The sequence below is a fragment of the Gopherus flavomarginatus genome, chromosome 6 (assembly GCF_025201925.1).
Source record: "Gopherus flavomarginatus isolate rGopFla2 chromosome 6, rGopFla2.mat.asm, whole genome shotgun sequence".
Classification (NCBI taxonomy): Eukaryota; Metazoa; Chordata; order Testudines; family Testudinidae; genus Gopherus; species Gopherus flavomarginatus.
In genome coordinates, this window is record NC_066622.1 from 119,148,634 (window position 1) to 119,176,046 (window position 27,413).

Sequence of the window (27,413 nt, forward strand, 5' to 3'; positions counted from 1 at the left end):
AAAAAGGGTCACAGCACACCAACTGCTTAGGTTCTGACATTACAAAAAAAAATGATACTTCACACTTATAACCCAGGGTCTTAAAGTGGTTTACAAGCACTGCTTAACATGTCCTCATCACCCTCTTTCCATGTATTATTACTCCCATTTAACAAATGGGGAAACTGAGGCAGAGACGGTTAAGTGACTTGTCCAAGGTCACTCAAGAAGCCTGAGGCCCATTAGACCACAGAACTTCTGCATCCCAGTCCAGTCTAAGACGCAAGCTCATTGTTATGGTTAAAAAGCAAAGGGAATTTAGGATTTGCCTATTAATTCACTGTCCTAAATCAAGGCTAAAGGATATTTTTTGACTGTGACCAGCTAATTCCTGATAATTGCAGCCATACAACCAGACAAAGCTGGCAGCAGCTGACCTAAGGCCGAGTTAGGAGGAAGTTCTGAGGCAGTGAGTGACGCAGTTCAGTACCAGTTCTGTATGATTAGATGACACATCCTTTCTCTAAAGCTGTTTAGAGGCGGGCATGGAGTTTCTATTGTAATCAGATGAAAGTTCAGGAAGGATTGATTTGTAAGAGTTTGTGTGAAGCAAAGTTTTGTTTTGTTTTTAAATAGTTACTGATGTTAAGGAAATTGTTTTTTATGCCCACAATCCCAGCTGATTAGAGACTTCAAAAAAGGAGGGACAGTTTTTCTTACCATATTGAGATGAGAGGTGGGGAGGGGAGAGAAGGCCTGATCTTTAGGTTTTAAATAAATGCTTTCTTTGGTATTGAACCCAAAGCCAGCTTCCATATGGGGTCCCGATTCTCAGAGCTGCTGAGCCCCCAGCACTCCAAATGAAGTCAGTGGTAACTGCAGGTGCTCTGCTTCTCTGAAAATCAACCCTGTGAATTTATTTTAAGAAATGCTCACAGGAAGCTCTAAAACAAGTGGAGGAGAGAATTAAAATGAGCAGGAATTCAAGCAACCTGCCCCTCCTATCCTTTTTATTCTGATATTGATTAGGCGTTAGCAGCCAAAGCATTTTACAGGCAGTTGGGATATTAAGTATCATGGGGCAGTGTTTGAATATTATTAAGCCCTGGGTCAGTGTGTGACTGATTTAAATAAAGTTAATAATGCTTAAAAAGAGCTCTAGGGAGTGGACACCGACTCCATTTAAGCAATAAATAGTAAACTCAACTTAGCACTTCTCAGCAGTCATATTTGCTGCGTAGATTCAGCTGGGCTGCAGAGAGAGGCATTTGACTTGGAGTGCCCTTAACATGACATTTACCGCAACATGCACTGTGCTATCTCCAGTAGATCGCCCAGGGAGAAATTTATCAAACAGATACGAGTCATAGGGTTCAGGTAGCTACAGTAGTTAGGGTGTGGTGTGGGTGTTTGGTATCCAAGAGAATTGGAAGCGAGCATACAAATAAATACTGCAAAAGAAACAAAGGTGATTGAAAAGCCCTATTTATAAAATAGTCCTGCACCTTCCTGAGGAGGTAGAGGAGCTGATTAATGCAGCTGCAAAATCTTTGTAACTCCATACTACAGTATACACCTATTTTAGTTATCCAAGACATGCTCTGTGCGCTCGACTTCCTACCATGATCTGGATTGGTTTGTGTTACACAACTCTGTTTTCTTTGATCCACACTTAAAGAGAACTGCAACTTGCTCTCCTGAAAATCAGTGGCCACGTTTCCAGGAGCCTGAGCAAGACTTTGATGAAAGGCATGTAAATGCAGTGAGACTGAAAAGCAATAGATAACACAGAGATACTCATTTAGAATATGGCAGGAGCATTACCATTCAGTTATAAAAGCAGCCCTAGCCCCATTCTGAAGGTCATGAGGAAGTGACAGTAATGATCTTACAATGAAACTTTAGCACCATTTATAGCCAGGGCAATTTCCCCAGCAGAAAGGTAAAACCCTCCCCACAGTGCAAGAATGGAGACCATGTATAGAGCATATTCACAGTCTCCTCTGCTAAGATTTGACTTTCAGGTCCACAGCAAACATGGCAACCTACAGAGGCAGTAACACCAGTAGGTTATCACAACATAGCTTAAAATCAAATATTTTACAGTGATGGCTGGAGGACGAGTAGAGCCAAGGCTCAGCTGGTATTACACAGTAAGTCTGCCCCATTGACTCCGGAGATTTAAGGCACAAATGACAGCACCTAGGAGAACTGAAATGCTTGGGTCAGATTTTGGTAGCAGGAAGAGAACTAACCTTTTCCTTCTGCTCACATCCCCCACCCAAAGACATTCCAATCCCACCAGCTGCCTGCATTTGCTACTTCTTAGTTGCCAACACCTCATTAGTGTTTGTTACCTACATTAATGACCTTTCAGGTTGTTCACATGCTAAAACTTTAAAGTATTTAAACCACTTCTTTGGTAGTTAGAGCCACTGTGCTTGAATGAAGATGAACAAGAAACAGTCTAGGCAACAAGGGCATACTTGATTGGTTTTGCTAACTTGTTGAGCTGAACTGATTTGAATGTGATTACATTAGTCATAACCCCACACATATCCTGGCCCTATAATAGCTGTGTCATTCCACTGTATCTGAACATGTATTTATACAATACTGTGCTAAGTTTGGTGGCTCTCCAGAGTTTCTAACTATTTTCACTCATTCTTCTGTTTGTCACCTTCTCCAATATGTCAAAGAAGGGGCCATACCTGCATGATAGGTGGGACTAGTGATGAGAAAAGGTTGTGGTGCAGCATTTTAGCACTAAGTTGTATTTGGTCAAACCACTTTAGTTAATATAGACAATGTGGGTAATATACCATAGGAGTTAGCATTTTTATAGTCCCTTGTCTACTCCTTAACCCTCACAACACCCCATGAGGCAGGTACTTAAGTGTTACTCTGTTTTTGATAGATGATGAAACTGAGTCAGAAAGGTGAAGTGACTTGGCCAAGGCCACAGAGTCAGTGGGAGAGCTCAGATTAGCTCTCAAGGTGATGACCTGACTCCAAATCTTCTGCTTATTCCTCCATACCCCACCATTTTACAACCACCAAGCTCCCCGCATTGCTGTCTATTGCCTCCCCACTGACCACTAGGTTCTTTTCTGGTGCATTAGAGTTTGCAGATGTTTTCTTCCATTACTAAGGCTCTTATAAGAGCTTTGGATAACATTGCTGCACTATGTGTGCAGATGGCTAAAGCTTCATATTGTGTGTTATATGAAGAGTTTATAGAAATTGGAGCTAGAAAAGACCTGTTACTCAGCTAGTCCTTTCCCATCTAGCAGTGCATAGCACTCCAAGGAGCAGATTTACTAGTGGTTTGTCCAGGCTGGTTTTAAATGTCTCAAGCAATGAGGTTTCTACCACTACTCTTGGGAAATTATGCCACAATCATAGATAAAAAAGATGGCTCCACAAAGTCTCATCTTCCACCAAAAGGGAGGCATCTCTGTAAATAATAGGCCAGGTAAGGAATTTGCCATAGGGTAGCAGAACAGTCCTGTCTCTCTCAGTACTAAACACTCCCTACCCTATAAAAAGGCCCACAACTTCCTGAGTGCAGCTTCTTATGCACCTGAAGGCTCCTTTGGTTGACTGCACCCACTCATTCACAGCTGGGTGACTGATTAGGGATTTTGGCTGGTTCCAGCTTTTTTAAAGGGGCAGTTCACAGGCCTTTCAGTTGAGTTCCTAAGGGACTGATCTTTTACATATATATGGACACAACCAAGGCTGCTGTATAATAGATCTGTGTGTGATGCCAAGCCGGTCACTTGCTGTTGGGAGGTACTATCTGTACATTTAGGGGAGACAAAAATCTCCTTACTTCCACTTCCAACTCCTTTTGATCTCACCTAAACTGCTCTCACAAGCACATTCTTGGAGAAAAGAGGCAGCAAGCATTTTAATGTAGCCAGTTCTGCTTTATCTAGAGGGGAACGGGAAATAAACACAACTCTGTGTATCTGTACAACCCTAGAACCCCCTCCCTAAGGAATGGAAGAGTTTCCATAATACTACAGGCCAATAGCATTTATTTAACTAGCAGACATGCAACAGTAAATTTCCTCTCTGGCTCCCTAAAGGGACTGGTTCCTCTGGTAACAAGGACAGTTTTGATCACAGTTGAGTTAACGTCTCAATGACCATTATCTTCTAGTAGCCAGGGCTTTCTGGAGACCTTCTATTCTCCTGGTGGCAGAGATCTCACTGTGGTATGTCTGTTATCCCCTTGCACATTACCAGCAGAGGATATTTTGACAGGAAGGGAAATCCCACATAACAAACTATCTGTTCTTAAGTTAGGGCATTTTCCCTTTAGCTCTTTCACCCCAACATTTCCTCCCTCCCCGTCCCATTATAAGCTTGAGTTTGAAACTCTCCTCGGTGTGGATCTAGGCTGAAAGCAAATGCTTTGAAACCATGCTTTACTATTGAAAATGCCAGCACTAGTCTCTGTGTACATTTTTAACCCTCTCTTAGCTTTTTCTTTAACTCATAGTTTCTTTTATTGCCTTCACTTGCTTTTACTCATTTTACCCCAAGTTGTCTGTCTGATAAGGATTGGTAGAAAAAATTCCCACTCTGTTCTCAGGGCCCAGTCACATTAACACCAGGTAGCAAGTCCTTCAGTAAAAGAAGCAAGCCTCAAAATCTTGATGCCCCCTCTCAACCCCCAAATTTTCCCCTGTGAAATGATCTTGGGGAGACTTTAAAGGTAAAATTCTGAAAACCGAAAACCCACTGTTAGAACTCATGTATGTGGGCTTAAGCGTGGCCTAGTGATTAGCACAGCTGAACTAGATTAAGAGCCCTGGGTTTTGTTCCCAGTTTTGCTCCTGACTGTGTGTGACCTTGGGAAAATCACTTAACCTCTCTGTGCTTCTGCCTCCACATCTGTAAAGTTCACTTAATGTTTCCTGCCTTTGTAACTTGCTCTCCTGAGTCCCAGTCCAGTGCTCTATCCACTAAGCCACATTCCCTCCCATAGCACATGCTCGGAGCTTTTGAAAAATCTCCCCACAAATGATTCTGAGCGGAAAGAATCAGTGTGATATGACTGAATACAGTAATGTTCTCACTTGTAGTCATTGGAATGATAGGACGAGGATCTTATATTTTCTCTCTTTTAGTTTGTCCTTTTTGGCAGCTGTTCCACCCAGTTTGACAGGTAGAAAAACAGCTCTTCATGTTCTTATTTTCCTCAAGCTATTTGTGTACAGGAACTTTGATGCTTCAAGACTTCCGCTGAAGTGTGTTTCCCATCCTCATCTTTGCCAAAGATATTCTTGTTCTGTTGCATTTTAAAGCATTTTTTACACGGTACCTCTATAACAATATCATCCTGGCATCCAGTGAATTCAGACTACCACTAGCATCAGCAGTGAGTCACCTATGTAAGATGGTGTGCAGGGGCCCTTAATGAACTTTAAGTTTGCAGGCACAGATAGTTGGGAATGCACCACACATATTATCTCTTCCTGTAATCCTATTCTTAGAGAATCCCTAAGAAATTGCCGTAGATGCATAAAGGACGACTTGGTTGGCTGAAAACAATGAAAGAGTCAGAATCACAGTACTTGGGTTTATTAATTTAGTAAGTCAGTTCTCTAATGAAGACAGCCACCAAAAGACCCTCATGTCAATCATGTTATTCCTCAATTTGTAATAACTGTACTTATCTCCAGAATCTAAACCACTGTAGCGCCAGACAACTGTCAATATGTAGAGAAATGCAATTAAAGGTTTGACAAATGCATAAAAGGGGAAATCTGAACTTGAAGCCTGAATAAACTGCCAGACATGGGAAAATTCCCTTATCATCCTTTCCATGATGACATCATAACAATCTTAGGCAGTGAGAAGTTGCACTAACCCTGGGCTAGGCTGTGCAAGATGAAGGAGAGCCATAGAATTGGAAGGGACCTCAGGAGGTCATCTAGTCCAATCTCCTGCTCAAAGCAGGACCAATTCCCAGCTAGATTTTTGCCCTGATCCCTAAATGACCCCCTCAAGGATTGAGCTCACAACCCTGGGTTTAGCAGGCCAATGCTCAAGCCCCTGCACTATCCCTCTCACCTGGCCCTAGAGGCTAGGCTGGGGAGGAATCCTGCCCTGAGTTCCCCAGCACACAGGAGGAGAGCACCTGCTTTTACAGTCTGCTGCAGGTGCAGCATGCTCTCCTGGTGCACTGGTTCCACTCTGGAGACAGATGAAGGGGGCCATGCCATGCCATGACTCTAGTCCTGCCTCATCCCCCTTAGCTGGACTGTGTCTCTGATGGTGCCAGTGGAGCACAGAGATTGTAATTGTGGTTGTCCCTTATACAGACCATGCAATGGGCGTGAAGTCACGTTCCCCCTTCCTCACTCTATCCATAGACACAGTTTGATCTATTACTAAAGTACACTATTTCTATAGTATACACCTTTTTCTGTTGTTACTTTATAAAGCATTTTTCTCTTCTGTAACCACAAGGGTTTTTGACATGAGAGTTCATTTTACCCAGGCACTAATTTTTTGGGCTGAATTCATCCCTGGGGTAGCTTCTGTGAAGTCCGTGGTGCTGCAATCAGGGGCGAATTTGGCCCCATGTGTTTAGGTGCTATGTATCAGGGTCTAATCCCACAAGGTTCTGGGTGTTCTCATCTCCCACTGGCCTCAACGGGAGTTGAAGGTGCTCAGCACCTTGCAGGATTAGTCCTAGCACATTCACAAGATTTAATTTGCTTCAATGATTAGTAATGGCTGAATCACAAGGGCAAAATATAAAGCAGTTAATGTAGGCAGCAGCGTGCTATTTAATTCACAGATGACTTCACCATCCTCTTCCTGTTACAAGTAAGATTTCCAAGCAATAGCAATGCAGGGCAAAGTCATTACTTGGCTTTTTAAATCTGGGAACCGAACTCCAGATCATTAAGCCTGGCATCCAGCAGCCATAAAACAACATCTAAGCATCAGAGGCTATTTTTAGCAGTTGAAGACTAAAAAATTGTGACTAGATGGTAACAGTTCAAATGTGGAACACCCATGCAAAGCAGGACTTAAGTGGCCCCTAGACCTTGTACTTTGACTTCAGTTGTGGTGGAACTGGGCATATGCTGAGCATTTCCGAAAATCCCACTGATAGCAGGCCCCAACTGCTGCCCTGAGCAGCTTCAAAGCCACCCACTCACTAGGCTGAGAAATCTCAAACAAGACGCTACTCTTTTAGCAGATGGTTACACCCAGCCAGGTGGAAATCAAGGATGTCATTACAAGAAGAAGGGGTTCCCCCAAAACTTCACCTTGGGACTGGTCTGCGCATGCATCTGACACACAAAGTTCTGCATTCATCTACAAAAAGGGTCAGCCCAGAGCCTGACCTATGCTGCCTGGGGATTCCCCCATGCTGGGGCAACCCACTACTCCCTAGGTAGGGACAGAGTCTGGCCCAAGTGGTGCAAGAGCCACTTGTGTCAGTTAATTTTATCTGTTCTTCCTACTGCATGGCTACATGGCACTCAAGGGAATGCGCGGGTGCTAGAAAATCAGACGATTCACAGAAATCATAAGCACCTGTTAGGTTTAATGTTTTTAATCATTAAGGCATTTCATTTTAGTACCTAGAAATGAGAAGCTTTGAAAATCAGGCAGTTAACGACAAACTATTAGCATTACTGGTTTCCTATGGTTACTTGGATATGTGTAGAAATTAGGTGAAGAGAGGGAAATGAATTAAACAGGGGAAGAGGTAGCCTGGTGAGTGAGCTGTATGCTAGGCTTCAGATGTCAAGTCCGACTTCTTTGTGCCTTTAAATCGGTATCTTCTACAGCACGATCACTTGTGCAACCGTTTTACAATAATGTCCACTGCTTCCGCGAGGTTGTTCACGTATCCATCTGCCTTCACTTCTGGGTGTTGCTCATCACAAGGCCTGCAGAGGAGAGAGTAGGGTGACACTGGTAAAAGTAGGAGTGGATGTTCCATAAACAGGCACATCAAAATGAATTATGGTTTCTCAGAAATATATGAAGAGAAGGGCAGATGTTAAGTTTTGTTACAATGCAATTATCCATTTGTCTGGTAAGTACAACCATGAAACCTTTCTAATATTGCCACTGACACATATCAGGTTTGCGATATTTGTTGGATGACACTTGTCTATCATTAGAACTAAGGTAGAATCTACTCAGTCATTTCTCCGATAAATGCCAAACCCGCTTAATTGTGATAATTATCAAGGATGCCTCTCAGTGACTCTAGACACAGATAACGGCACAGCCAGTCAATCTAAATGTCAGATCTAATGTAGAGGTGGGTGAAATTTTTCTACTAAAACTTTTTTCAGCAAAAAATGCAGCTTCTGTGAAACCAAAATATTTTGCAATTTTGTGCTAAATTCACCAAATTGTTTTGATTGAAAAAACCATAAAAATAACCCCCTAACCTCTGAAAAATATTAAAACACGTTTGTTTTGACATTTTTGAAACAAAACATTGATTTTTCTATTCCAAATGATATTTTGTTTCCAAATGTCCTTTCATTTTATTTTTTTAAAATTAAAAATGTAACAATGTAACAAAGCTTGAAAATGAAATGAAATGTTCTGTTTCACCCAAAAGATGTTTTTTATGTTTTGATTCACGGAACGTTTTGAAAAATACTGTTTTCAGGAAACAATTTTAATGTTTTGATTTGTTAGAATTGCCAGCAAACTGAAAAATCTGTTATTTGCGTAGCTCTAGTTCAAGGGTGTCCGCAAGCCTTTTCATGGCACCGAAAAGTGCGAGCTGGTGTTCCTCCTGACATGCTTCCCAGTGTGCAGTTATTAGTTTTCTTTAGTGCCCCTCCATTATGGTGGATAAATAAGTCAATCTCATCCCAGTTTACTTCTGAATACGTTTTACTGTTGTCACTATAATTAACAGGCCCCAACCAAAATGAGGTTCCATTGTGCTACGCACTGTACAAACAGAGTGGGAGACAGTCCATGCCCTGCAGAACGTACATTCTAAACAGACAAAGGATGGAGAGAAAACACTAAGGCACAGAAAGGTGGAGTCACTCCCCCTAAGGTCACAGAATTCTTCCTCTGAGGAGAAATGCCAAACTGTCCCCACTCTCTTTCTCTTTATTGCAGCTGGGAAGTAGATCTTTCCCTATGCTTCCACTATCATGTGCATTAGCTCCACTCCCTCTCTGCACCTAATTAATCTCATGTGATGTTCTTCAAATCCCACGAGAAAGCCCCATCTTTCTTCTCTGGCTGAAGATGACACCAAGTCCTCACTCTAATAATAAATAGCAATAATAATTGGCTCTTAAATAGAAAGTTTTCAATCCGCAGCTCTTAAAGCACTTTACAAAGGAGGTCAATACCATCAGCCCCATGTTATAGATGGGGAAACAGAGTCACCGAGAGGCAAAGTGACTTGCCCAAGGTGAGCCACTTGGCCAGTGGCAGAGCCAGGGACAAATCTAACTTATCCTATGTGCTAACTCTGACATTTTCCCTAAGCTCGATCATTTTTCCTGAAGTTTTGCCTTCATATTCTTTTCCCCCTCTTTTTCCCACCATCTCTACAGATCTTAGGTGTGTGTTATATTATATCCTACATATCTACCACAAATCTGCATGGACGGATGATTTGGCTGGGGAATATTCTGTGATACCTTGTATGGATGGTGGTCTATATAATTAACTAATTAGACAAAATGAATGCATTGTTTATTACATAGCATTTTATCTATATCAGCAAGAGCTTTTAGAAGAGTTTAAGCATCCATGTTTCATTGAATGCCTCTGATTTTATAAAGTTTATGAGCATTGCAGTTTACTATTACAGCAAATAATTCATTCTTAGCCTGGAAAAATGAGTGGGCTCTATGTAGTTTCAGTTGGTGGAGGACTAAGGGTTTTAACCTGAATGTGTCAACATTATGCCTGTTGGGCTGAGTTATGAATCAGAAAATACGTGGATTTTATTCTTAATGGCTTCCCTCGGAGACCCCTGAAAAGAGACGAGAGCTTAGTTGAGAGCTCCTTTCCCTCTCAGTTCCCTATTTTCTTCTGTAAAGGCCAAGACTTTATTTAGTGAGGGTTATTGTCTTAACGGGGGAAGGTGCATTTCCCATCGAATGTCTGGTAGCCATGGAGACTATTATTATTTACGATATAAACAATTTGGTGGGTACTTGTCATTACAAGTCCCAAATTATTTTTCAGTTTTTGAACTACGGCTCCCTGGAGCCCTTACTTGCTGTTCATTTTTCAGAAGTTCTCAGAGTATTTGAGTACATGAATTCCTTACAAAGGAGCTAGGAATCTTTCAACAGCCCGTTCTGGCTGAGATTTCATTTGTCAGAAGGTTACAAACATGCAGCTATGGGAAAAAATATTACTTTGCTATTTGGTTTTGTTTGTGAGATCGACAAAGCAACCTGCAAAACAAAGGAAATGGCCACATGAATCAGATTGTACTTTGGTATCAACTGTAACAGAAATATCTGATCTAAAATGTAGAAGATTAGTGCATGACTCAGTGCTTCGGTCTCTTAGTTCTGCTTTAAGAACAGGAGTATTTGTGGCACCTTAGAGACTAACAAATTTATTTCAGCATGAGCTCTCGTGAGCTGCAGCTCACTTCTTCGGATGCACAGAATGGAACAAACAGACAGGAGATATTTATACATACATTGTTACAGTGTCATGGTGCAATAATAATAGTGATGATAATGATGGTAGCTTCATTTATTAGGTTTTCCTCACCCAAATAAGCATTCAGGTCTCACATGGGACAGAAGCTTATAAAATAAAGTGGAATAAAACAGGCAAAATCCAAAAAATATAAAACCAGTAAAAATTAAATAAAGACTTCAGTTCTGTCCTGTTATCCATGCTCACCCACTGACTTCAGTGGGAGTTTTGCCCAAGGAAAGATATGTCTATCTTTATTTCACTTCATATGATACAAGTAGATACGTCTTTCCAAACCGGAATTCAAACTGCACAGAAAGTTCATTTGCATCCTGAGTAGATATTCAGAGTGTAAAAAGACAAGACCTCTTCCCATTTTACGCCTTAAAATATGAAAAAAATACCAGTATGTAAGAATTGTTCAGAAAAAGAAAAATCTTTTACAGGAATTTTCAAGTAAACTGCATTCTCTGAGCCACAATATATATATATAAGAAATGCTTATCTAAACTAACACTCCAGTGATCTATCTGTAACATAAGGTTCTGTACACTTGACTGATCAAGGTAAAGCGTGTGCATGTGTGTGTGTGTGTGTGTGTTGGAGGAAGGCAACCTAGGCTTGCAGCCTGAATACTGCAATACTAATTGCAGATATGCTATTGTTCAGGGTTAACCAATTTAAAGATGTCCCTGGTGTACAAATATATTGCAGTACCACCAAAGATGATTGAAAATCAGTAGGCGACTTCTCCAATTCTGAAGAATTTAAGGTGAGGCTGGGTACCTCAGACAGCTAAAGCTACCCAAGGTAAGTCTCATACTATGAGCAGTGCTAGAAAACCACTAATGTGCTGTTTGCTAGGAAGTGGTTGAAATAGACTAACAATACTCTAAAATTATTGCATCTCTTTAGAAAACCTGCACAAATGGGTTCTGAATTAACTGAATGCTAAGTCATTATGTTGGTCAATCATTTATTTTATAAAAGCTAATTATATTCAGCAAACAAAAGAATATGTACAAGTCATTAGACTATGTGTTCAAGATGCAATTGTGTTTCTGACACAAGAAGCAAGCAGTTGAGGTCAGACTGTTTTTACTTGGTCAGTTTAGCTCTCAAGATGACAGGGGTTTGCTTTCAACACTCTAGTCCCAGGTAATGTACTTATTTTGTACACCTATCCAATACCATGTGGACACATTACATAGATTCTTGTTCTGGCAATCTGTTAAGAGTTGCACAGGTGGGGACCTTCCACTGCACAGTGTGATTTCACATGTGCTGATTTGCTTGAGGAAAACCTTTTAGGGGTGGAAAAATTAACAAGAGGCATGATTTAATATCAGGTGACTGTCAGTGCCTATGATGGACTCTGAAAGCAATGTCTGGAAAAGGTGTGAACAAGCACAACATACGCCGGAGCACTGCAAGCTTTCCCAGACAGCTCTGTTAATGTACTCCCCATCCACATCTGCAGCACCCTTCCCATTTATCCCAGCCTGACCATTTCTATTCTGTTTTGCAGACAGAACTAAAACGATCTATTTGTTATCCATTCTAGGTGTGAACTCAGGATGGCAATTGGCTTTCTGTACAATGCAAACTCTGCTTAGGAGAGATCTTCGCAATATGTTACTTGCACTGGATAAATAAAACAAAGATAGATGGACACGTAACCCTTATTCAGGAGACATTCCCATTGAAGTCAATGGGATGTAAGCAGGTCCTTGAAGTTAAGCATGTGCTTATGTGCTTTGCTGTGTCTGTACAGCACCTAGCACAACAGGGTCCTGGCCCACAACTAGAGTGCCAAGGTGCTACAATAATAGCAATAAATAATAATCTCTTTGGGTCAGGGGCTGTCTCTTTGTTTTGTGTTTATATAGCACCTGGCACAACAGGGTCCAGGTCTGTGACTAGGGCTCCTCAATACAAGTAAAAAATGATAATAAATAGTAATAACAGCAACAACAGGTTCAGAGGGTTTATTTAATTTCAACTGGTTTAACATTTTGGGATTTTGCTTGTTTTGTTTCATTGTGCTTTTGAAGTTGCTGCATGGTGGCTTTCATTACGTGAGGGGAAATTAATAAATAAAATAGTAATTAATATTCTTATTATTGCACCATGACTCCCTAATGATGCAGAACAAGGAATCTTGAACAAACAGTCCAGCTCTATCCCCTTCTGCTAACTGTAAAATGGGAAATTTCTAGTACAGTTGACACCAACACACAAGCTGGCCCTTTTCTCCAGCTTGCAGACTGCCTTGTAGATCTCAAAAGCCAAGCATACCATCATGGTTTTTCCTGCGTTTAATATTGGCCATTGTAGTTTTCTGTCCAATGGAATCTTAAACAATAGCACTAAAAAGCTCATGACAAGGGTAACATTTTCAAAAGCGTGTAAGTGATTTAGGAGCCCAAGTTCCATTTTCAAAAGTGATGGTGGCAGAGCCAGATTTACAAAAGTATTTAGGTGCCAAGAGAAGCAGATAGGCATGAAATGGAATGTACAAAAGTACTTACGTGAATTAGATGCCTAACTCCCATTGAGTTTCAATGGGAGTTACATGCTGAACCTGCTCAGGCACTTCTGGAAATCCCATTAGGTAGCTATCTACCTCTGTAGGCGCATAGATACCTTTCACAATCTAGCCCTTAAGAGCTTATGTCTCACTGACTACCTACATCTTTAGCTACTTAAATACCTTTGAAATGTGGCCCTAAGTCACTTTGGCAGTGAATTAAACTGAATCGAATTAAGGCCACTTCCATTCTGAATAAGAGAATCCACACAAGGGCTTAATGTGGTTTAACTAATCCACTTTAAAAGTTAATTTGGATTACTTTTCTGAGTGTTCCCATGTAGACAAGCCCCAAGTGGCCGGGACAAGGACTGAATTAGTACCGAGAGTGAACTACCCTCTGAGCTGTACAGATTGTCCTTTCTAGGTTGGGGTTGTGTAGTGTACCTGTTGAGGCTGAACAGAGAAGCTCATTCTCCAGGACTATCAATCTGTCATACTTCATGAGGCAGTGGACATTGCCACAGGTTCTCTGCCCATTGTCCCCCACTGGCTCCTTCCTACTTCACCTTTGACCTTGCTCCATTCTCCCCATTTTCTTTTCTGCTTTTAGTAAAGTTTGATACCTTCGTACCCCCACTCAGCGCCCTCTGCACTTGAGGGGGAGACCATTGCTGTTCCCACTGATGGTTCTTGTAAGGAGCCTCCCCTCCCTCCATTGAGGTTAAAAAGGCTGGCACCTTTCATGACCACTAAATTCTGCTTAGAGAAGGAGCATTCTCATTTAAATTACAAAAACACGTACATTTATCTCCAGAGTAACAGCCAATACTACGCAGTCTTTAGGGACAAGAAAGCTGGAGGGGATGGCTTAGTACCCTAAGCCTCAGCTGTGAAATACCTAGAACCAGAACCACGGCTTCAAAGTCCCTGCAGCAGTGACTCAGCCATTCATTCCTCTTAGGCAGGTAAACTGGGTTCCCAATTTGTTTACAACATCATTACTGCTTGGTCTCAGTGTATAGCTAGCACTCTTGCCATGCAGAGAATTCTCATTGACATCAGTGGGAGTTCCTTTGTGGAATGAGCGACAACACACCAGCCAATGCTGCAGCCCGGATGCTGTCAAACTCCTGTTGAAGTTACCCCCTCTGCATCAGAATATTGTTGCTTAACTTTCCCCCGTTGCTACAGCTCTATCACTCTGGAAGTGCTAGTGGAGACAGTGGTCCCAGCATGTGCTGGCGTATTAAACACTATTGTCTAACCCTACTCAGAACAAGCCTACACAACATGATGATACACAGGCTGGTGGCTACAGGAGCCTTGTATACCTGACCTGGAGGAAGAACTGGGGCTACCAGGGCTGCCCACCGCCAAATACCTGGAGAAGCCTGAGGAGGAGCTGGCGCTGCCAGCAGCTGAGTACCGGGAGGAACTGGAGGAGCCTGAGGCAGAGGGAAAGCTGGAGCTGCCATCAGCTGAGTACCCAGAGGAACTGGAGGAGCCTGAGGCAGAGGGGGAGCTGGAACTGCCAGCAGCAGAATACCAGGACGAGCTGGAAGGACCAGAGGGACCTGCTCAAGGACCGGGTAGGAAGTAGCCCAGGGACAGAACTGCACAGCACGGTGAGTCTATTTGGTCAGTGTGTTGCGGAGAGACCCCGCTGACCTGGTGGCGGGACCCTCATCCCACCACTGTCAGGGTCCTGGGCTGGAATGTGGTGGAGTTGGGTGGGCCTGTGTTCCCCTACCCCGGCCAACCCACCTTGGGTAGCAAAATCCCGATAGCACCATAGACCTTTGCTGGCACTCCCCTGCCTGAGGGGTGCTATAGCCCCTTGCCAGTGCTCCCCTGCCTGAGGGGCGCACTATAGACCTTTGCCGGGGCTCCCCTGCCTGAGGGGCGCGCTATCGACCTTTGCCGGGGCTCCCCTGCCTGAGGGGCACGCTATAGACCCTTGCCGGGGCTCCCCTGCCTGAGGGGCGCGCTATCGACCTTTGCCGGGGCTCCCCTGCCTGAGGGGCACGCTATCGACCTTTGCCAGGGCTCCCCTGCCTGAGGGGCACTATAGACCCTTGCCGGTGCTCCCCTGCCTGAGGGGCGCGCTATCGACCTTTGCCGGGGCACCCCTGCCTGAGGGGCGCGCTATCGACCTTTGCCGGGCTCCCCTGCCTGAGGGGCACGCTATCGACCTTTGCCAGGGCTCCCCTGCCTGAGGGGCACGCTATTGACCTTTGCCGGGGCTCCCCTGCCTGAGGGGCACGCTATTGACCTTTGCCGGGGCTCCCCTGCCTGAGGGGCACGCTATCGACCTTTGCCGGGGCTCCCCTGCCTGAGGGGCGCGCTATCGACCTTTGCCGGGGCTCCCCTGCCTGAGGGGCGCGCTATCGACCTTTGCCGGAGCTCCCCTGCCTGAGGGGCGCTATAGACCCTTGCTGGTGCTCCCCTGCCTGAGGGGCGCACTATAAACCTTTGCCGGGGCTCCCCTGCCTGAGGGGCACGCTATAGACCTTTGCCGGGGCTCCCCTGCCTGAGGAGCATGCTATAGACCTTTGCCGGGGCTCCCCTGCCTGAGGGGCGCGCTATCGACCTTTGCCGGGGCTCCCCTGCCTGAGGGGCGCTATAGACCCTTGCTGGTGCTCCCCTGCCTGAGGGGCGCGCTATAGACCTTTGCCGGCGCTCCCCTGCCTGAGGGATGCGCTATAGACCTTTGCCGGGGCTCCCCTGCCTGAGGGGCGCTATAGACCCTTGCCGGGGCTCCCCTGCCTGAGGGGCGCGCTATAGACCTTTGCCGGGGCTCCCCTGCCTGAGGGGCGCTATAGACCCTTGCTGGTGTCCCTCCCTTCACTAATTCCCTAGTGACAGATGGCCTGATGCAGGCCGGCCAGTGAGACAGTAGCTACCACCGCCTCTTAGCAGCTCGGTGGGCCAACCAACATGGATCACACACCCCAAGTGAATATGTTGCTTAAAAGGCCAGTTTGTAATTATCAGAACATCACCTCATATGATTGTATTTGGTGTGACACAATACAATCAAACAGATCCTGACTCGGTTATCACTCATGAGTATCAAAGGACTAGGCACTATGTTCTCCAAGGGACCATTTCTCATTTTCACTATTTTAAAAAGTCAACAGCCAGAGCATTGTGTGCTTTGATCCTTTCACATCTCTCAGGCTAAACTGGTCTATCTGGATCAATACTTGGAAATGAAGTAACTAGGGAACACCAGAATAGTTTAGAAAATAGTGGTGATGATTTCAACTACTCTTCATACTGAATCAATAGATATGGCCTATCATGGTGTTAGGGGTACCTGCTAACAGAGGTAACCTTTTTCAGATAAAATGTAAAACCAAAGTCCTGATCACCTGTGGTCATTAAATGTCACCTGGCAACTTTTACAGGAGTAAGTCACGCTGTCTGAGGAGGCTCACAACTGTGAGTACCTATCTCAGGGCAGACTGTCAGAAAACAAGGGCAGACACCCCAAACTGGTCGGGTATGTTCTATAATTAGATTTCACCAAGCCAGTGACAAATGTGAACTCCTGGATCACTGTAACAGTCTTCCCATGGAGTCACAGACAGATCCCTTTGACTCTCCAGCCTATCCTGCCACCCAGACTAACTGAACTTTGTGATACAATGCTACTTACACCTAAAATCACACCACATCAGATTTCTCCCAGTCCCAAGAGAGCAGTCACTTACCCCAGATCAACTGGTACTCCAGATTTTACAACGAAGACAATGTTGTAATGCAATGCAGCCAATTCTACAATAAACTAACTAAAGATTTATTAACTAAGAAACAGAATGAGAGCTAATGAGAGGTTGAAGCAGGTAAAATATATGTACAAGTGAGTCACAGTCTATAATTCCAAATGGTGACAGAGATGTAGTAATCTGTCAGTTTCCTAAAAGTCTCTCAGGGCTACCCAGAATAACTCTGGGGATCTCTGTCTTCTCATGCAGTCATTTTGCCTTGTTAGAATCCGAACAGCCCAGAGATCAAGGATTTTTCTTTGGAACCATATTTATAGTATCTTCACACAGAAAGCAAGCTGGTCATGTCTCTACCCACGTGGGCTTTTCCTTTGGTGGGAGTGAGGAATGCACTTTGAGTCTCTGACCTCAGGTCATCACCAGGAATGCATAGCAGTCGTGAACGAAGTGATCCAGGTATTATATGCGCATAAGTATGTGTATGTAATGTGCTTTGGGATTCTCTGAAATGAATACAGCTATATACATATGAGACATTATACATTTAAGAGAATGTTTTGGGGGACAGAATAACAGACTATTCACATGCAATGGACACTTTCAGTGTAACTACTTCCCTCCCCCCCAAAAAACGATTCTTGTCCATTATTACTTTAGGATCTGCTAATGTGTACCTTTGCATGTGGTTCCAGGTGAGTATCTGGTCTTGGTGGAGGTGAACTCCTAAACACATAATCATAAGGAACCATTTATCAGAAAGGACCCCAAGTCTTAGAATGTACATTAACCAGAATGTTCTTATTAGATCATGCAGTTAGTTTGAGAAGTTGATAGCAAAACCCCTGTATAAGTACAAGGGGGTTACTTCACACTGAATACAAGATGATCATACAACTCTGCACTAGAGAAACTAACATGCTGGTTGGAATGTCTTTTTTAAGTACTTTGCTTGTATTACTCTTTAACAAACATACAGAGAACAAAATGGGAACAGCTGAGCTGAAGCACTATGGGGATAAAATATAAAAGGCTTAACACACGAGGGTGTAAACTGAGACAGTTGACATGGATTGCCATGGCCACAGGGATGAAAATTGTTAGATTATTCAGATCAAGCTCAACTAGACCAGCAGAAACATGACTTCAGAGAATAGGAGCAGATGGTAACCAACCAACACATGATTGACATGATGGATTAAAATTATCTACTTGCACAGTTCCTTAAAAATAGGGGTGTGAAGGAAAACAGCATGCAGGGCCAAAGAAAGGTACAGATCTTAATTTGAACATGACAAATGATCTTGCATTCCAGTGTACAATGCTGAAGTCATATGGCAAATCTAATCTGTAACAATATGTGTCCCCCTGTCATTGACCTTTTCTGCAATATAGCATCATGTAAGAGCACTAAACATCATTCCACACAACCTCCTTGCGTTTATACAGGGAATTTCTTTGTGTCAGAGCACAGTTCCCACTTACTCGCTAATTAAACAGGATACACTCCCCCCACATAAAATTAGATTAAAAAGTCTAAAACCATTTCTCTTGGCAATGTGTTCTTCAGGGACTCTTACTGAATCTGTAAATGGCATCAGACACAGTTTAACAGGATTTTCTTTATTAGCAATGTAAATAGATACTATTAACCTTTGCTAGTCTTTTTAGACAGAGGCAATAATTTTACTGAGTGCTACAAGAGAAACTCTTTTTTAGTCCAACATGGGTAATTTAATTAGTTCAGCACTACACATCCAACTAAATCACTATGAGGGACAGCACGTTGATGCATTGTTAGTAAATGTCTGTAGAGTATGTTTCTCTGACATTATAATTTGAGATGAACCAGCACCAAAGCCACAGAACTGAGCACCCAACTTTGAAGAGGTTTGGCTCTGACTCTGAGCTTTGTAGCTTACCATTATCTCTTTAATGGCCTGGGACCAAAACTCCAAATCTAAGCACCTCTGAGCTTTGGGGAACTACGTAATCAGATCTGTTCAATGATCAAACTCCAGGTTCAGACTGATGTGCAGAACTCCCTTTGAAGAGAAGAAGGACATCCTGGTGGCTGACACACTAGACTGGGACTCAGGAGAGCTGGATTCAATTATTAACTGTGAAAAAATTCCTGTGACTTTGGGCAAGTCAGTGAATCTCACGGTGCCTCAGTTTGCCATCCTTTCCCCGTCTTGCCTAGTCTAACTGTAAGCTTGTTGGGGCAGGGTACTGTCTCTTACTCTATAATTGCACATTGCCTACCACAATGGGGTTTCCACTTTAGGTGGAGCCCCACGCTCTATCATAATACAAATAATAACCAAGAAAAAGCTTGGGTCTGTCTCTAACTATTATATGCTTTCTTCTCTTTTCTATTATTATTTAGGCAAGATTTTTTAATCAGAGATTATGAAACGCTTCCACAAAAAGATCTAACAATAAGGAATATAATAATGACACTCTCTGTGTATGTGCTACTGGCAACTACTTCACTGCACTCTCTATTTCTGGTAAATGCACTTGCAAGAGCAACAGAAAACAAGCCTGCACAAGATGTTATCTATGTCACAGATTCCTAGCAACCTCCATCTCACTTCTCTTACCTCCCAGAACAGCACACGTAGCTTAATTGTGTTTAATTGCATCTAATTTACATGCAAGAATCCATAAACAGGTTAAATTAACAGCCGAATTGTTTGCTAACATCTAGGGGAAATCTGTGGGTTTGCCTTTTAATCGTTCCATATCATGTGAAACAGCCACAGTTTTAACAGAGCAGAAAAACAGACTACGTACAGTGTTTCTTCAGGAAACAAACCGTCAAAATGCAGGAAAACAAATGGACTGAAGGGTTAGGGAAGTATTTTCTCCTGTAAATCAAAAACAGGACAAATCTTAGGAACTAGTTACCTAGATCTCTGCTTTCCTGTCTAGTTGGAATGCATTTTCTGAGGCAAATAAGTTCACTTTTTAAACATAGGCATGCTGAACAAGTTAAATTGAAGCACTATCAATGAGGAGTCCTTGTGGCACCTTAGAGACTAACAAATGTATTTGGGCATAAGCTTTCGTGGGCTAGAACCCACTTCAACAGATGCATGGAGTGGAAAATACAGGAGCAGGCATAAATATATGAAAGGATGGGGGGTTGCCTTACCAAGTGTGAGGTCATTCTAATGAGGTAAATCTATTAACAGCAGGATACTGAGGGAGGAAAAATAACTTTTTTTTTTGCACACACAACAAAAACACCTACCCAGGAACCAAACCCTGGTGCCAACTCTGTTCACATATCTATTCAAGGGACACCATCATAGGACCTAACCACATCAGCCACACCATCAGGGGCTTGTTCACTTGCACGTCTACCAATGTGATATATGCCCTCATGTGCCAGCAACGCCCCTCTGCCCAAACCAAACAGTCTCTATACAAAAGAATAAATGGACACAAATCTGACATCAGGAATCATAACATTCAAAAAACAGTAGGAGAAGACTTCAATCTCTCTGGTTACTCAGTAACAGACCTAAAAATGGCAATTCTTCAACCAAAAAGCTTCAAAAACAGACTCCAATGTGAAAGCACAGAACTGGAATTAATTTGCAAACTGAATACCATCAGATTAGCCCTGAATAAAGACTGGGAGTGATTGGGTCATTACAAAACCTAAACCTAATTTCCCCCATACTAATTTCTTACTACTGTTACTCACACCTTCTTGTCAACTGTCTGTAATGGGCCCACTCTCATTATCACTTCAAAAGTTATTTTTCCTCCCTTGGTACCCTGCTGTTAATAGATTTATCTCATTAGACTGACCTCACACTTGGTAAGGCAACCCCCATCCTTTCATGTATTTATACCTGCTCCTGTATCTTCCACTCCATGCATCTGATGAAGTGGGTTCTAGCCCATGAAAGCTTATGCCTAAATAAATTTGTTAATCTCTAAGGTGCCACAAGGACTCCTCATTGTTTTTGCTGATACAGACTAACACGGCTACCACGGCTCTGAAACCTGAAGCACTATGCTTTGTTTGCTTCCCAGCCAGTTGGCTGCATGGTGATGCTAAAGGGGGAGTCCTTGTGTATAAAGCTCTAGAGATAATATTCGTTTAAAACGAATGAGGTCAATGCTGGTAGGCCTAAAATTAGAACTGAGTGGGTGTGTTTCGGTGTCCAAACACACGCATACATGTCACACCTCCCTTTGCTTTAGCCCTGTGGGCAGGAAGGGTGCTGAGGTATACTGAAATCCTTCATTCTGAATTGGAGTATTTGAGAGAGCAGGATTATATTTCAGTGCTCTGCCTATTCACCAGGATGCAGCACAGGGTGGTGAGACATGGACATATACACTTGTGAACAAACCCGGAGCCATAGTCCTGGATGGCAGGCAGCACAGAAGCAAGGTTAGAATGCTATCAATGTTTCAGCTCCGTTTTCCCTCAGGATGTGGGGAGAGGGTAGACAGACAGTTCTGGGATGCCAGGTTTTAATGACTGTGCTGGACCTTGGGTCTGTCCAGTTCCTTGATGAACATACAAGAGAACACGAGGAAATTAAAAGCAGTTTATATAATTGCTAAGACTAAAATCAGTGGGGAGAGAATCACGCTCATGTTCCATCAACATGAAATTTAAGATCTATATTATTAAAAGATCTTTGAGTGCAATTTAGTTGTTTGGGAGGCAGGCCAAGTCCCTCCAACAACTGGGAAGTGCAGGTATTTCACAGCAATTTGAAGCAAACGAAGAAAAAAGAGCTAACAGGGCTGAGTCATGATACAACATAGTGGTGCCAAGCTAGAATGTATGGGTTCCTCATGCCCTCCCTCAACCCTGCCCACTGCATATTAGGGTTCCTCTCAGCCAAAGGATTACCTGCTGTCCCAATTTAGTAGCCGTTCTCCTACCCTCTCTGCTTCCTACCACATCTGAGAGCCACTTCATCTTCCCATGTCCCTGACTCAGTAACACTGAAAGGAGGCAGCCTGATTTTTTCCATCTAGTGTGCAGCATGAGGGGAAAGGAAGCTGACAGCTATGAAAGCGATAGGAATTCTTCAGAGGTTTCTCTGACAATGCAGAATGCCCTTACAGAAGACATGCTGCTGTGGCCACTGCCCATTTGTATTCACAGATTGCTTCGGGCACAACTGTACCCTTCAAATGGAGTGGATTAAAGTGCAGGGCTTTCCCTCAGGAATAACATAAAAAACACAACAAATGGGAGAGGAGACGGCGATAAAAACTGTTTGGGGATGAGGGGGGAGGGTCAAGCAGGTCTTATTAGAAATAAAGGCGGAAAGCAGAGCACAGGCAAGATAAATCAGAAAACTAATCTCAATGGAGATTGTTTCTGAAAATCTTCTAAGGAACACTGAAAACACAAGATGATTTTGTAAGCATTAGCAAGAAGGTGGGCAATGTGACACAGGAGAGGAAGGAGTGTTTCCAGTAGTTAGAGCAGGGGACTGGAAATCAGGACTCAGGTTCCATTTCTCGCTTTACTCCTGAATCACTGTTTGATTTCTGACAAGTAACTTCACCTCTTTGTGACTCAGCTTACCACCCTGTGAAACAGGTATCAAAACACCTTCCCAGTCTCCCAATGGATTTTGTAAGGCTTACATAAATATAATAAAATGAGGTGATAATGCCTTGAACACCTATACAGGGTTTTTGTCTTCAAAGCACTTTACACGCTTTAAGTAATTAATTCATCCATCCTGATAACATCCCTGAGAGACAGTAAACAAATATCATCAGACAGAAAGGTTAATGGACTTGCTCAAAACCAGAGAGAAAGTGTATCAGAGTATATCAGATTTATCCATTTATCTGAGTGTATCAGATTTGGGATAAATCCCAGTTAATTAATGTTCATAAAGTTCACCTGGGGAGGTGGTGGAATCTCCATCCTTAGAAGATTTTAAGGCCCGGCTTGACAAAGCCCTGGCTGGGATGATTTAGTTGGTGTTGGTCCTGCTTTGAGCGGGGGTTGGACCAGATGACCTCCTGAGGTCTCTTCCAATCCTAATCTTCTATGATTCCATGAAGTACTTTGAGACCCTTTGATGAAAAGAGCTATGTACCTTCAAAATGTTACATATACTACAGCTGATTTCTTGCACTTTGATTCCTGTAAAATTCACCGGTGTGTGCGCTTCCATTTCTAAAACAGAGTAAGTTGGTCTTTTACAAAGAATAAGGACAAGTGAAAAGAAAAGAAAGCTGTTAGGCAAAATAAATCTAATTCGAAATCCTATCAATTTTCTTAGACAATTTACTGCTTAATATTAATATTAATATTCTCAATGAATGTAGGTCCAGTGCTGCACACTGAATGAGTTAGTACATCCCTGACTAGCAGCGGGAACTCAGACACAGAGAACAGGAAATAAGACACAGAATAGTCTCTCTCATCTCAGGCCACTAAGGGCCTGATCCAATGCCCATTCAAGAAAATGGCAAGAATCTCACTGGGGTACATCTATACTGCAAAAAGACCTGCAGGACTTGTGCTATGGGCTAAAAATAGCAATACAGACATTCAGGCTCAGGCTGGAGCTTGGGCTCTGAATCCTGGTGTGTGAGGGAGAGTCTCGGATCTCAGGCCCTGGCCTCAGTGGGAACGTCTATACTGCTATTTTTAGCCCTGTGGAAACATCTATCCTGCTATTCTCTGTTTTCAGTGGTGGCAGATGACAGAACAAGGAGTAAGGGACTCAAGCTGCAGTGGGGGAGGTTTAGATTGGATATTGGGAAAAAAAATTTCACCAGGAGGGTGGTGAAGTACTGGAATGGGTTCCCTAGGGAGGTGGTGGAATCTTCTTCCTTAGAGGTTTTTAAGGCTCAGATTGACAAAGCCCTGGCTGGAACGATTTAGTTGGGGATTAGTCCTGCTTTGAACAGGGGTTGGACTAGATGACTTCCTGAGGTCCCTTCCAACCCTGATATTCTATGATTCTATTTTTATCCCTGTAGTGCAAGTTGACTGACCCAGCCTCTGAGACTCACTGCCGTGGGGCTTTTTTTTGCAGTGTAGACGTACTCAGTGACTACAGTAGGTGTGGGATCAGACCCTAAGGGCCATATTCTGCCACCCTTACTCATGCTGAGCAGTCCCTTCCTCTACGAGTAGTTTCATTCATTCCAGTGGGACTACTAATTAAGTAAGGGACTACTCACCATGAGTTGGGGTGGGCACAATCTGGCCCTTACAGCCTGATCTCAAGCTCACTGAAGTCAATGGGAATTTTTCCCTTGTCTTAAATGGACATTGGATCAGGTCCATTTAGAAACCCTGTCTCCACCTGTGCTAATTCATTCTGAATATTCAGCCCTCAGCTGGGTGAATTTTTGTGGTTGTACATTTGCAAGGCCACGAATTTATCTGCATCATGTAAATGTGTAGTCCTGTGAGAAAATGACTATCAGTGATTTTCACATGCCTGATAGTGTTCGGTCACGCACAGCAGAGATCTGTAGCATGTAGTCCAAAAGCTGCCCTGAAGACAGCACGCTACAGAATGCTATTATGCAACTGAGAACCATGAATAATGTATTTCCCATCTATGCATGTCAGAATGCTGATGTGACAGTCTTTAAACACAAATATTGTGTAACTGCAGTAAGCACACAGGTAGCTACATATATTTAGGGGCAGATTCCCCCTCTTTCGTTCATGCAGGTAGTAACTTATGCCTTGAGTAGTCCCAATTCTCCTATGTTTTAGATTTCTGTAGTTACTGTACCAAACAGTCTATAAATACACAATTCTGAGGAAGCGGGTGACAAGAGAAATTGATACCCTCCCTCCGCTATTTATTTTTTCTTTCACGAAATGTAGCGCATGTGAAGGTGCCAGATTAAGAGCTTTTCAGACTGACGCCCTCTCTTTCCATGGCCTAGGAATACAGCATGGACAGTAATAAAGAAAGCTTCTCAACACCCCCCCCACCAAAGTGCCTCAGCCTTGTAGGGACCACTGCCATGACTGAGAAAGCAGAACAGTTGCCATGTCCATTCAGTCTTTGGCCTCTCTGTTGAGACTGCCAACCAAGTGGCAAGTTAGTGCCAGTTCTGATAGTAGTGTCATGGTGACATACATCCCCTAGGGCCAGGCACTCAGCTGAAACCACCAGCCCAGTTCACATTTGGTAGGCTGCCCTGTACCCCCTCACTGCGTCAATGACAGTATCCACCATGCTCCCTTTGTTTTCTTCTCTCATGCCTATCTCCATGCCTTTATCCACAATGCTCTCTGTGCATAGAGCAATCTCACAAAACCTGTTCACTAAGGCCTGGTGCTACCAAAAGCATCACATGGCTGGATCCCTGCTCCTTCATGGAGCTCTCTGAAGTCAATGGGGCTCTGCAAGCATGAGGGGGCTCATCTGGACAGACCTGGGGGTTACTCTAATTTGTGCTAATTATCAAAGTTCCTTCCCTCCTGTCCTCTCTGAGTCCCTCTGCAGCCCTGCCATGCCCCCTGAAGCAAAGCCTGTGGGGATGGTGATGTAGGAGCTGGCTCAGCCACCGCTGTCTGCTGGGGGCTCCTTCACATTGGGATAGCCCCAGCAGGGGATATATGGAATTTGCCTCACTGTGTGTAACACAGGCAGATATTTTTTTCTTTTATTGCCTCTGAAAATTTAGCCCTCAGAGTGTGCAATTTCATTTGGTCAAACAAGCAACCCAATGTTAAGAATGTTGCACAATGGTAGCTATTCAAAAGTCAATATCTGTGAATAGTTGCCCTACAGGTACTATCGTTCTGCTGTGTACTTAAAACAGCACACAGCTGGGAGGGAACTGCTGGTAAGTGTTAAGTTTTAAATGGTGATGACTGTACAAGGAGAGGCCCAGTTTTCACATACTTTGTAGATTCTGTCAAGTTTGGGAGCTAGTTGAACTGGAAATTGCACATGTTAATATACTGGTATGTTACCAGAGGGTTCACAGCTGTTTCCTTGATGATAACTTAAGATGTATAAAGTTTCAGGCAGACTAAGGGCCACATTCAGAGTGTGGCCTAGTGGTCAGAACACTGGACTGGGACTCAAGAGAACATGCCTGAGTTCTATGCCTGGCTCTACCATGAGCTGGGTGACCTTGGCCCAGTTACTTACCATCCTGTGCCTCAATTTTCCCATCTGTAAAATGGGGGCAATAATACTGAATTCCTTTGTAAAGCACTTTGAGAGCCACTGATGAAAAGTGTTATATAAAAGTTAGGAATTATTATTATTCTCAGTTCATGTAAATAAGGGTAATTCTACTGAAGCACCTAGGGGAAGAAGGTGCAACTACACAGGCCTTTAAGGAGTTGCACTTGCTTATGCCAGGCCTGCATTTGGTCTTAAGAAGTTACTGAACTATACACTATGTATTCAATTTTGTGCGTCTTGGACAGGATGCTGCTCTGAACATAATCCAAGTTCAGGCATCGCACAGAATATATGAGACTCCAAAAGAGAGATTCAAAATGTGCTTGCTTGCATGAAATGCTAGAAACATCAGTAACCAGAGGACTCGTGTGCTGGAAGTGCAAGTGAAAGGCATATTTGTGAGGTTTTGCTAGGATTCCATTGCTTATTAGGGCAATTTGGAACCTTCTCTATTGGTATACACTTGCTTGGCATTGCTTGTGGAGTGATCCTGGCAGCATTTAATTTACAGAGGATGCTACTTTGTTAAGTTTGTCCATTATCATTGACAGGAGGGTTATTGCCAGACACTTAGAGCAATATTTCTGAACTTACATTTCAAATAAGAATGGCGAAATCTATGCCCGGCTACAATGAAATGTGAAAGCTATTGTATCATTTAATGGACTCTTTCAATCCCTTTGATGACCTCTGAGGGTCTGTTATTTCCTCTTAGAGGAATGGTTCCCTGCATTCTGAAGTAGAACATTGCATTTCTATTGGCTGTAAATCCTTTTGTGTCTTCTCTGCCGAATCACTTGAGTTTTTATATTCAGTTCATGCTATTATACTCTGGAAGTGTACAGCAGAAATGTGGCCTTTGGTATGAACAGTTGCCATGTATGTTTGTGTAGCTGAAATGGTTCCCATGCTGTGTAATCAGAACAACTTCATTTCTTAAATATGGGTTCATGCAGGGTTCTGCACAGATGTTTTCAATAAAAACAAGTCTTCTCCCTGCCCTTCAAAAGTCACACGTGCTCTTTGCTGAGAAAAATCTGAGAAAGAACTGCCACAGATTTGCCAAACTGTCCAGTACAGTATGGCATTTGCAAGCATCAGGAGACTGTCCATTGCCTGCTTGGATTAATTATTGATGAACTATATGCCTTTGACATGTAATCTTATTCAATCAATTAAGAAATCATTTTGAAATTCCCAAGAAAGGATTTGTGGGTACAGACACCAAATATGCATGTACACAAACATGCATCTTACACACAACTACTGCATTAGCCCTGAACAGATTATGGACTCACTAAC

General features: G+C 43.1%; 1 protein-coding gene across 3 annotated transcripts in view; it reads right to left on the reverse strand.

Annotated features, from left to right (window-relative positions):
* Positions 1–7,551: 7,551 nt before the first annotated feature.
* Positions 7,552–27,413, reverse strand: part of LHPP (phospholysine phosphohistidine inorganic pyrophosphate phosphatase) — a 172,695-nt gene continuing 152,833 nt past the window's right edge. For 2 of the 3 annotated variants that reach the window (XM_050959693.1, XM_050959690.1), the window contains one exon: positions 7,552–7,907. In XM_050959693.1, the coding sequence (XP_050815650.1) occupies positions 7,811–7,907 (97 nt within the window). In that variant the 3' untranslated portion in view covers positions 7,552–7,810. The remainder of the gene's footprint in view (positions 7,908–27,413) is intronic. The other variant, XM_050959691.1, reaches the window with a different exon arrangement.